This window comes from Furipterus horrens, unplaced genomic scaffold, assembly GCF_987537825.1.
Source record: "Furipterus horrens unplaced genomic scaffold, mFurHor1.1.pri manual_scaffold_10, whole genome shotgun sequence".
In the NCBI taxonomy this organism is placed as follows: domain Eukaryota; kingdom Metazoa; phylum Chordata; class Mammalia; order Chiroptera; family Furipteridae; genus Furipterus; species Furipterus horrens.
Window position 1 is genome coordinate 27,604,897 of NW_028327180.1, and position 13,134 is coordinate 27,618,030.

General features: G+C 36.7%; 1 protein-coding gene across 1 annotated transcript in view; it reads right to left on the reverse strand.

Moving 5' to 3' along the window:
• Positions 1-13,134, reverse strand: part of SPOCK3 (SPARC (osteonectin), cwcv and kazal like domains proteoglycan 3) — a 300,134-nt gene that overhangs the window by 125,907 nt on the left and 161,093 nt on the right. Inside the window, exon 4 of the mRNA XM_090288825.1 lies at positions 7,061-7,169. Within this exon, the coding sequence (XP_090144951.1) occupies positions 7,061-7,169 (109 nt within the window). The remainder of the gene's footprint in view (positions 1-7,060; positions 7,170-13,134) is intronic.

Below are 13,134 nucleotides of genomic sequence, written 5' to 3' on the forward strand. Positions count from 1 at the left end.
CTTTAATTCTTATAAAAACAGAGGGAGACAGATAGTATAATTATCATCTCTATCGTGTAAACAAGAAAACTGAGTCTTGGGGAGTTCAATATGCTCAAAGTCATTTTGCTACCAAGAAATGGAGACAGATTTCAAAGCCAGCCAGACGAGCATCAAATTACATACCATTAACCATTATGCTAAAAGCCTCTTCAGAAATGGAGTATTGGCCAGAAGAACAAGAAAATAAATGGGCAGAACACTTCACTGGGAAAAATATCAGACATAACAAAAATTTATGATTATAAAATGAACAACATGTTTAGGAGGAAAACAGTACTAGCTAACTCTTACACTGGGCCTACTATGGATCATGTACTAATTGTTTTTGTGTATTAACTCATTAATCCTTAAAACAACATCATCAGAAAACACATTTTTTAAATCATTCCTACTTTACAGAGGAAGAAACAGAAGCACAGAGAGTTGAAATATCATGCCCAAGATCACACAGGTAAGGAGAGTGGAACCAGACTATGAAGCTAGGCAGTCTGGCCCTGTGTTCACCACGCACAAAGGGTTTCCTGCCGCAATAGGCTGCACTGTGCCACGGAGGAAGCTGCAGATCAGGCTGTAAAACTTCTGGGTCAGTTTATAAGGAACTATGCCAAGGATATTGGACTTGAATCAACAGGTCTCTGATTTTTAGCAGAAGCAGAAATGATACCCCAGTAATGGTAAGATATGGTATGCACTTAAAATAAAAGTCAATGTTGTCATAAATTTTATATTTGAGAAACATGTGTTTTGTTTGTGTAAGTAGAACACCTAAAATAAACTTGACCAAGTCAAAACTGAAACTGATCTAGATGTACATTCTAATGAATTAAATTTTCTCCTTAAGATCAATTCTCAAGTAGCTAAGGATTTACTTTCTTGAAATTGGTATCAGAATAAAAGAAAAACGTAAGAATTACATGTTCAGCAAGAAAGACTGGATTAAAATATGCTGAGAAGCAGTACATTAGGCGATGTTTATCCAGGTTTTTATAAAGGAATGTAAAGTTATTGTAAGATTGTTGTAGGATAAAGTGAGTTATCTCTAAAGTGCTCAGAAGAACATCTTATTTACATAACATGCTTTATAAGTTTTAAATAATATTTCAAAAGACATAATAGTCAAGAGGACAAATTCTGAAACCTCAATGACCAGTTTCAATGTCCAAGTCTACCACCTGAGCAAATCATGTAAATTCTCTGTCTCATTTTTTATCCTTGTAAATGTGTGCAATAACTGTAACCCACTTTAACTCATATCATTGTTGTCAGACTAAATGTTATGTATATACAAGGTCTGTCCAGAAGATATCCAACCATGTAATATGAAAAACAGAAATATTTATTGAAGAAGATACAAGATAAGAAACATTATCATTATCTTTCTATATAATGTCTCCTTAAGGGTGGTCAAAAGCAAATCCCATACTGATTTTTTTTCAACCTTTGGTGTAAATGGAGCAGAAATCAACATGGCTAGTTTGTCCTACCACAAATTCTTCAACCTTACTATGTCTTATTATTCTAAACCTGTTTTTTTTAACACTCAGCAGCATGGATTGGTGCCCAAAACACTGATCTAGAAATAATGTTAATTATCTGCAGCTGCATAAGCAGCAAAGGGAGCTAAAGCATGAGGCTTCTCGTTCACAATACACAAAAACAATGAACAACAACAACAACAAAAAAAGCTCAGCTATAATAAGCATTTCTGAAAATTTCCCTAGGGTAACAATATAAAAATATGGGTCATGTCTAAATACACACTTCTCCAAGGAGGACATACAGATGGTCAATAGACATATGAAAAGATGCTCAGTGTCACCAATCATCAGAGAAATGCAAATTAAAACCACAGTGGGATATCACCTCACACCTGTCAGAATGGCTATTGTTAATAAATCCCCAAACGACAACTGCTGGGAAGGATGTGGAGAAAAGGGAACACTAGTGCACTGTTGGTGGGAATATAGAGTGGTGAAGCCACTATGGAAAACAGAATAGAGGTTCCTCAAAAAATTAAAAATGAGTCTGTTTTATAACCCAGCAATTACACTTCCAGAGATTTATCTTAAGAAACCCGAAATACTGTATGATCCTCTATGTTCATTGTAGCATTATCTACAATAGCCAAGCTATGGGACCAACTCAAGTGCCCATCAATAGATGAGTGGATAAAAAGCTGTGGTACATACATACAATGAAATATTACTTGGCCATAGAAAATGAAATCTTACCATTTGCAACAGCATGGGTGGGCCTAGAGGTATTATTCTCAGTGAACTAAGTCAGTCAAAAAAAATACAATATGATTTCAGTTATATGTGGATTCTAAAGAACAATATAAATGAACAAACAAAATTGGAACAGACTCAGACAACGAGAGCAAACTGGTGGTTGCCAGAGGGAAGGGAGTTGTAGGGTTGGGTCAAAAAGGTGAAGGGATTGAGAAGTATAGATCAGTAGTTACAAAATGGTCACAGGGATGTTGGTAAAGCATAGGAAATATACTCAATAATACTGTAATAACTATGTATGGTGCTAGTTGGGGTACCGAAAACATAGAGGGGAACATTATGTAAAGTATATGATTGTCTAACCACTAAGTTGTACACCAAAACCAGTATAAAATAAAATTAAAAGGGAAAAAAAAATCTGGGTCATGTTCAAAGCCTGGTAAGCCATTATATATTTATATTAAACTGTCTAAAAATTAGTTATGTTACCATTTTGGAAAATATGTTGTATTCAAGTTCTTTCTCATTGTTCATAAAATTTCTTGTGATCAACCGGTGATGACAATTTTAACAGGAAGCCAGCACAAGAACATAGATATCATGCTTGTTTGAGGCCAATTTTTCACAGAAAAAAACATGAGGAAACAAAAATCCAAATATATGACCTTGAAGATCACAGATTTAGATAGTTTACACAATACTCTATATTGGCTATAGTGGTCAAAGCTAGTGTAAAACATATAATGAGCCTCCTAATCAGGCTACTTCTTTGATTTCAGAAGATAATTATAGTCATGCGCCACATAACAACATTTAAATCAACAATTTACTGCATATGCAATGGTGGTCCCATAAGATTATAATGGAGCTGAAAAGTTCCTGTCACCTAGGCACATCATAGCTGTCCTAATACCCTAGCACTGTGCGTTACTGTTTTTTGCAGTTTCAATCTGCCCATATTAATGCCATCAGTTAGAAATGCCCGGGTGCAGTCGGTTACCTGGGCTAGACATCTCTCCTTTCTAAACCAATGTTAGAACTGACCTGACCCTGTGGTTCTTGTTAGGGTGACGAGATGCATCGTAACCGTGAGAGCACAGGCCTGAGGTTCTGCTTGCTCTGGGAACGAGGGTTGGGGCTAGGGTTCCAGGGCTCACTCTTTACTGGTTAATTTCAAGTGCAGGAAGAGAAAAAAAGACGTAGCCTCAAACGGTCAGTTATCAAAAGCAAACAAAATCTAAAACAAAGAGGCGTCAGTGGGTGTTCGTGGACTGGCCTTTAATCTAGCTGTGTGGTTGGTAATGTGTTTATTCCAGATAGCCTTCCCTGGAGTGGATGCTGTCTTTGAAATGGGTGCCTTCCTGAAAGTAGAGGCCTCAACAATCAAATCTTAAGTCAGGCCCTTGCATTACCGAAAAAACAACTGCCAGAACTTACGCTGCAACTGCTGACTTCTTTTTGGTGCTGCTGGTGTAGCCAAACCTACTGTACTGCCTGTCCCAGACAAGTTGAGCACATACAATTACAGTACCTATACCATCTAGGTTTGTGTACGTGTACTTCCTGAGGTTCCCATATATATGAAATCAACTAAGGATGCATTTCTCAGAATGTAATCCCATTATTAAGTAGGGCATGACTGCATCATTATTAAAAGCACAATGTAAGGAAATATTAGCAAATAGGGACTCACTTCTCCCTCATATTTTCATATCTCCCTCTTCCTTTTTTTCTGACAATAATTAATTATTTGTTTGTTTAATACATTTATTTTAAAGTATTTGTGGATTGATTCGTGTCCTTCTCAGGCCATCTTTAACAAATAAGGACAAGGCACACAGAAAACAATTTTTAGACTTACATTATCTATATTGACCAGTTTAGTAGATCAAATTACTCACTTTTTTAAATATTCTGCAAATAGCTATTTTAATACACTCTTCAAAGAAAATATACACTAGTCAGCATGTCAAGTTCTAAGTATAAGATGGGGAATAAGAAAGACATCATGAAACTTGCAGACAACTGAAGGAGAGAGATATTATACAAACTACTATACATGAAGTAAGGGTTACAAGATGAGAAGTTGAAGGTGATGAAGAAATGGGTGTGAAATCTAGTTGGGAGTCAGGGGCAGACTTAGGAAGACCTTGTTGAAAAACAGAATTTTCCCTGCAGAAACATATAACTAGTCCCACTTCTTTGCCTTTTATGAGATCAAGGAAACAAACAAACAAACAAACAAACAAACAAACAAACCCGGTCCTTAGATGAGAAAAGCAGAAATTTCTAATCTGAACTATGCAAATCCTCAAAATTTATTAATTAAGACCTCTTCCTGTTTTCTGTGCCCCATCCCCCCAATACACACAAAACGCCAGATTTAAGAACTACATAATTTGTAACAGCCACCTTCACTGATCAAACTGCTTGGCTAAACTCTTCTTCCCTAAGTGTTGTACAAACATTCACGTAGGGACTGACATCCTCAAAGCAAACAAAACATAGCAAATATTAACCTTAATATCAATTCTTTGGAAACTTGTTATTTATTTATTGCATTTAGTGTGTGTCAAGTCTAAGTTTTAAAATAGTGTCTATCAGAAACAGAATAAGACTAAACTCTGTTTCCATAAAACACTTGGTAGTCCACCTACTTAAAGTATAGCTGTCTCCACCTCAGTCACAGCCCATCTGGGCACCTAAGACAAAGCTGGAAGTGGTTCTCCATTTAGGATGCTTTATCTTACACTAAGAAAACACTTTAGCTATTGGTTTCAGAGAGTCTTCACCTTGATAAGAAAGTTTCTTTTTATCCATACATAAGTCTTTGTTTAATAAGGTAGAGAAACAGTGAGGCAGTAGAGTTGTACAAAGCACGGACTTGAATGTTAGTAAACATAGACTGGAATCAAGGCTCTGTAACTTTGTGATCTAGTCAGTCAGGAACTTGAACCTCTCCTGGCTTCTGTGCTCAGCAATTGTGGAAAGGAGAGTGTCTCTCTGCCCCAGGCATGATACAGCTATAACTGTGAGGTCTTCAGTTGCTCTTTGCCTTGGGTTCAGGAGGCCAGGGGTGAAATGGCAGAGGTGACTATTCACAGGTGCTAACTGGGTAGATGGAAACCTTTCCCTGGGCCTCTGGCATTTGTTTGTGATGGAACAGTGTTTGCTTTATATGGAATGATTGACTAGGTCTCTGCAATGTAGGTGATGGATCATACAAGAATTCATTTTAACATAATCCCCTGTGGATTTTTCAAATAAAAACCCACTGTCCACCCATTCTTCCATACAGCCTTTTGTATACTAGTATTTTAAATGTTTGGTGATTGATTAATAAAAATTCCAAGACACTCAGAAGCATTTTGGAATCCCAAGGAAATAAATAGAAAAATAAAATTCTGGTCCAAAGTTTTGTTATATCCCTTTGCAAAACCAACATAGAGGGCATGACTGAGTGGGGATATATTACCGAAAACTCTGCCTCACTCTTTTGGGCCTTCCCAAAGTATGCTGACTCTATAGAAATGCTATTTCCAGGAGATCTTTTGCACTTTATATTCCCAAACTGTTGTCTGCCTCTCTCTCCCTCTCTCTCCTACAAGTACATTATTGATAGGCCATGACAAGAGTCTTCGTTCCAGGTGAACTCGTTTCCAAACCCTCTACCTTGGTTGCATTAGCTTGTCTTGGTACTTGAAATCTGCCACTATAGATTTGGAATTATAGAATAAAGACTTCTAATCTGTTTGGCATGTAATCAAGGGTTTTATGCATATGTGCCATTACATCAATAAAGAACATCAAAAACAAATATTTGCTTTTTTCTAGATATGCTACTTACATTTATTCTCTCATGTTCTTACTCTCTGTCCATTGGTATGTCTGAATAATAGAATTTAGGTGTAAGTGCTCTAAAGCCAAAATCCTATTGGTCTCTGAACATACCTAAATAGAGAGAAATCCCCAGGCTCATTTGATGAAAAGCACAACACGGATTAGGTCCACTATCACAGAAAAGAGGAATTCTCATAAAGAGAATTTCTTTAGAAGTAAGAAAGGGAGTGGATATACCTATTTGCTTCAGTCAGTTACCCAGTGATTTCACCTTTGATTGTGGCAAGTTGCAATCCTTAAGGCTCAGCACCAGACTTCACAGGCTAATTCTAGTCGTTGATCCTTCTCAAAATAGAGCCTATCTTACAGAAGCAGTGATGATCATTATAAAAGATATTTAAAGCCCTTTCTTCTCCTCTTGCAATTTTGTGTCAGCCTCCAGGGAATGGACTTGAAGGACTGCACCAGTACAAGTGCTTCCATAAACAAAAGTGCCCTGAAACGTTCCAGGCCCATATCTGTATTCTGTGACTTTTCAAATTTTATAAATATCAACCATTCATATATATATATATATTTTTTGCCCTTTACCTTTGTTTTCAATTCTTCCCTAAGGGAAATAGAATGTTTGAATGGGCATAACTAAAAATAGAGGGTAGCAAAAATGTACTTGTTCCTTAAACTTGAGAAAGCAAAAGTATGCAAACATACTACTTTAATCCAATCTTCTCTAGATCCTTTTTATTTAATAATATATGCCTAAATTCTATAACCCATAGTAAATCTGATTGATAATGTTTCACACAAGTGAATCATAATTGTATTAACCAAGGTTCTGAAATTGATTCAATAAAACTCTGGATAATGCCAAATATTTATACTCTGAAGTTATTCACAGTTATAAGGAGTACCATTCAATCAGTGGGATTTAATATAACAATGTTTACCTGTGTGTAAGCCTCCGGTGACTGATACAGACTGCAGTCTGAGAGTCTTGAGCAATGCATACTTTATGGCGACTACATTTCATCTTTAAGCATGGATCTTTAGCTGGATCTAAAATGAGACAGAGAAAGAGAAATTTGTACAGAAATTACTAAAATGAGTTTATTGGAGATTTCTAAGTCCATCAAACACCATTTGATCCAGGAATTTATATAGCATTTAGCTGTAAACTGTCTTCACATTCTTCTATTAAGTGATATTACTGCTTCTAACCACAAAACTCAGAGTGAATAGATAGCTGCACTTCAGTCTCACCTGTTTTATTCAGAGAGTAAAATATATACACCCCTACGATCAAACAATGTGTAACCAAGACAGGAATTTTAACACACAAACTTCCTATAGTTGCTACTGACTCCTAAACAGTAAAGGTGGAGAAATAAAGTTGAGGTATGCAACTATAATACTTCTGTCAGTGGAGAATTATAACTTAGACTTTCCTTAGATAGATGTAGGTGGGTAGAGAAAATGGCTGAGACCCAAGAATGTGTCATTGGGCATTAATGAGATTTTGGATGTCCAAGAAATGTCTCCAGCCATATTTAGGGTACTGGCTGAGTATATCATAGTAAGAACTGAGACACTGCATTTTCATTTTTCAAATGCTCGTGCCTGATATTTAAACTGCCATTTATCCAGACAAAACCTCTGTCATGGTGGTTGCCAAAGAAAACTGTGTCATGTCATATTTTAAGTAACACCTTTATTGAGATATAATTCACATACTGCACAATTCATTCTTTTAATACTCAAAATTCACTGGTTTTTAGTATATTCGCAGATGTGAAACTATTATCATAATCACCTTAGAACATTTTTACACCTCAAAAAATACCCATACCCTTTAGTTATCACCCCCACTTTCCCCAACTCTCCCACAATAACCAATACAAGGCACTTGCTAACCTAATTTCTGTCTCTCATAGATTTGCCAATTCTGAACATTTCGTACAAATGGAGTCATACAATATATGGTTTTTTAAAAAAAATATATATATTTATTTATTTTTATTTTTAGAGAGAGGGGAAAGGAGAAAGAGAGAGAGAGAGAAACATCACTGTGTGGTTGCCAATATATGGTCTTTTATGACTGGTTTCCTTCATTTGGAAAAATGTTTTCTTTCCAGGACTAACCATGTGGTAGCAAGCATCACTATTCATTTATGTTGCTGAACATCATTCCATTGTATAAATATGCCACATATTGTTTATTCACTTACTAATTGATGGGAATTTTATTATTTCCCCCTTTTAGTTTATTGTGAATAAGACTGCTACTGGTAATCACTATTGGTGATGGTTAGTGATATTTTGCTGTCATTTATTGTGAATGGGAAGCAAGAGAAAGAGTTGGTACAAGTAATAAAAAGGCACCAAGTATCTAGTTTGGACATATGTGCAAATTAAAAGAAAGAACCCATGAAAGATGGTAAACTGAAAAAAGTTTTAGTGCATGCAGGAAAATAAAGCCAGGTGTGATAGAATAATGTGCATTTGGAATACGAAGAAGTATTTGTAGTGGCCCTGGGCTTTTACTGGATATGAAACATGGATTTGAGCTTATTTTCTTTAGATCTTAAACCAAGGGTAAATCACAACTAACATCTAGAGCACAAATCAGATTTAGCTTTAAAATGTGGTAAATTTTAAGCATATTTAGTCAATACCCTAAGTATAGTGAATAGCCTTTGATAAATAATGAATTTGATAAAATACATACATAAGCTATATATATATATTTTTAAATGTTTTTTATTGATTATAATGTTACATTTGTCCCAATTTCCCTTCCCTCTGCTCCCCTCCACCCGGTGGCCCCCCTCCCTCCAGTTGTCCCCCCCTTTTAGACCATGTCCATTAGTTGTGCGTATAGTTCTTCTCAACCTCTGTCTATTCCATTCCCTCCTACCATGATCCTTAATTCCTATATCATCTCCCTCCCTCTCCCCATTCCCCCTCCCTGTTGACCTCCCCCCAATATGTTCCCCATACCTATAGTTCTTTTTCCACTCTCGTTGCCTGTTTAGTTTGCCTTTGTTTCAATTCCCTAGCTTCTGTTGTTGTTTCTTGTGATACCGTTTTCATTTTAGATTTCATAGTTTTGATCCTCCTTTTTCTAAACCAGTCCCTTTAACATCTCATATAACAGTGGTTTGGATCTAATGAACTCTTTCAGTTTTGTTTTGTCCTGGAAACACTTTCTCTGCTCTTCTATTCTGAATGACAATTTCGCTGGATAGAGTATTAGTGGTTGTAGGTTTTTGCTTTTCATTACTTTGAATATTTCTTGCCAGTCCCTTCTTGCCTGCAGGGTCTCCCTTGAGAAGTCAGCTGATAGTCTAATTGGGACCCCTTTGTACATGATTCTTTTCTTCTCTCTTGCTGCTTTTAAGATTCTCTCTTTATCTTTAACTTTTGACATTTTGATTATAATGTGTCTTGGAGTGGTTCTCCCTGGGTCCAGTTTTTTTGGAACTCTCTGTGCTTCCTGGACCTCTGGACCTATAAGTCTATTTCCTTCCCCAAGTTTGGGAAGTTCTGCTTTATTATATTTTCACTCAATTTTTCAATTTCTAGTTCATCCTCTTCGCCTTCTGGCAAACCAATGATTCTTATGTTGGGCCTTTTATAGCTGTCCCAGAGGTTTCTGATCCTCTCATTGTTGCTTCCCATTTCCTCTCTCTGCACTGGTTAACTGTTTGTTCCTTCTCTATGTTCTGGTTTGTTGATATGAACTCTGGATTTTTTTTTCTCACCATCTGTCTCATATGTGGTTTTGTTCCTTTCAGTATGAGTGTTTTTCGATTCTTTCTCATCTTTTTCCAGATCTTTTGTTAATTCTGTAAGCCACCTGATAACAATGGCCCTGAACTGAGCCTCTGACAGGTTTCTTATTTGTTCATCTGTCAGATTCTTCATCTGTTGCCTGGTGAGCTGCGCCACCGGGATTTCTATAGTTGTCTGCCTCATTTTGACAGATGCGTTTTGTTTTCTTGGGCCGGCTGTAGGGGGCAGTGCCTGTGTACTCGTCACGACCCAGCGACCAGCGGCGATCTGCAACCTTCTTCACCGCGCTGTGGCCCTTTGTCGTCACAACCCAGCGACCGGCGCCTATCCGCAACCTATTTCGCAGCCCTGTGCGCTTTGTGTGGGGGTGGGGGTCCAAGATGGATTCACACAGTTATTCCGCTAGGAGACCGGGATCCGTCCTCCCGCCCTCTGGGCCTCACTGTTCAAGGCGATGTGGTGGCTGCTTTCCCCAGCGTTGGGGTCGCGAGCTGCCGGGTTTGACTGCAGCCGGGATTGTCCTCCCTGCAGCCGGGATTGTCCTCCCTGCAGCCGGGATTGCTCTCCCTGCCGCTGTCCCAGGTGCGACCGCAAACAGCGCCGCCCCCTTTCGCTCTTACCTGCCCAAAGGGTGCCACTGGTTTATAAGTTCATACGTTGGGCTTCCATGTAGTTTTATTTTCTGGAATTTCTAGTTATCTTTTGTTTTGAAGTAGTTGTATTCCTCTCTAGTTGTAGAGGGAGACCGAGCGTGTCCATCTAAGCCTCCATCTTGGCCGGAAGTCCCCTTCTTTCTTTTAAATATATTTTTTAAAAATACAAAGTATATTTCTGCAATAACTTATTTGAGGTTTCACATAAGCATGAGATTTAAAATAAAGAATGACACATATTGAAATGTTAACTAACCTGTTATAACATAACAAAATAGTCAATACATTAAATACACCTATTTGGAATACAAATGTTTCAATTTCCTCCATACTAAGGAATTTTTTTCACAAGTAATTATTAGATCAATTATAGCTTCTCTTAAGTTCTGAGTAGTTCCAATATTTAAGATAAGCTACACTATTTTACTCTATAAAATGTTGAATATACTTTGTTCATTATGCAAATTAAACTGCTAGAACATTCTCATTATACTATCACAGCTTCAATTGTCCCTAATTAAAAAACTGTCTCATTGAACTATTGTATCTTAGAAGTGTATAGCTTCTGTTGGACAACATAAAAGAAAAACTTTCAATAACTTAGAATACATTAAAATGTTTTGAGCTATTTCTAATTCTTGGTCTATTGTAATTTTTAATTATTAATATCATTTTAAGATGATTAAAATTACACAGTTCTGCCTAACAATTAAAGAACATTATTGCACCTACCACCGCACTTTATATGCACATCATACACTTATTGTGAATATAGTTAATCTAGGATATATTATTCTGAAAAATAAGTTTTTATTTTGAAATGAAACACTATAGTACTATAAAACTATCATGGTTAATCTAATCTAGTTACACTTGAGTATATACTATTAATAGTTATTTATAGTTATTTCTCTCATTTTTTTTACCTTTTACAGACTACATTATATAATTTACAAAACTTCCATAGCTCCTCTTACTCTGTATCCATTAAGACAAATCAGATCTCAAAAACTGGACTATAAAGAGGGTATTATCAGAACAAAGATAGCACATGAAAATCAATTTAACAAAATCTTGCATAAAATTTGACATAAATTATAACATAAAACAGCAGTATTTGTCAGGAGATTAAAATATAATAAAAAGTAAACATGACAAACCAAAGACATAGGGTCACATAAGGAAAAGATCACTTTCTGTATATGCAATTTTAACCATCTGTATTTTTTAGTAGAACTCACATTGTTGGCAGCTTAAAAACTACAAAACATCACACACTGTAAATACAGATGCCTAAGATTTTATTCTTGAAATCACAACAATAACAGAACCATCTTCCTCTTGGCTGAAGCCCATGGATTAGAATCAATCCTGTATCTCAAAGAGGCCTGGCAAAAATTCATCCTTGCCCTCTGTTACACTCTTCCTCTTTCCTTTTTTTTTTTTTTTCCTTCAAATTAGCAGCTCCTATTCTGCTCTTTATTATTGCATTTAACTTTCTCTTAGGGTAAAACTACCCCTAGAAAGATTATATCTAGTACAGCTAAATTCTTTTGGCCATCTTTTCTTCATCCTAACCTTTCATAATCTTTCTGATTAATGCAAACTACTCGGGGACCTAACTGATACTGTCGTTTGTTTTGTTTTAGAAGAAGTCATTCTTAAAACTTAACCTTTTCATTTCATTTGTGATGTAGGCTTTCTGTCACTTACTTTCACCAGAATACTTGCTTTCTCACCCAGAGTTCCCCACTTACTGCCAGACCAGGATAAGCTAGGAAGTGTCTAGCCCAATCCAACTGCTAATGGCGGAAGTACCTGAGCCAGCAGGTGAGAAACAGGAAACAAATGTGGATGTGGACAGGTATGTCACTAAGAAAAGATCTAATTCTTGAAGAGAAGTCCCAGTGTGAGGGGAACTGAAAAGTAAGGACACAGTGTAGACAACAAGTCAGGAAATTAGACATGAACAGGGAAAGGTGCTGAATTCTTAGCGGAGTAGGGGAACCCTCATTGGTGCAGATGGTCCTGAAAGAAGACAAGGCAAAAAGTGGCATCACTAAGTTGCAGAAACAGGTATTACTGTTAGTAACAAGTCCTAAAATAAACTTTAACAGGAAAGATCAAAACGTCTAACCTGCACAAACTCACTTCTGGGCGTTAACAGAGGTTTTCCATAGGAAGCCTAGACTTTAGAAGAATTATTAAATACTAATGATTCTAGGCTAAAGCACTCTTAAATCATACTGTATATTATTTGTGGTAGAGTTAATGATGAACCAGTTACCTTAGCTCAGCCAATGCCAGAGAAAAGATTTCTTAGTCAATGCCATGTCACTGAATGATTTTAAGTTGGAAAGTGGCATAATTAGGTTTGTGTGGTAGAGTGATCACACACAAGAATTTGGAGATGCTCTGTGGGATATTTGATCAAAACAGGGAAACTAAATGTCAGCAACAAAAAGGATAAGAACCTGCTGTAAAACAATTCAGCATGAAGATTGCCATAGAAACAAGGATGACTGTAGAGCAGAAAAGGAAGAAGATTTTGAGAAAATCAAGCAGTGGTCTGTTTG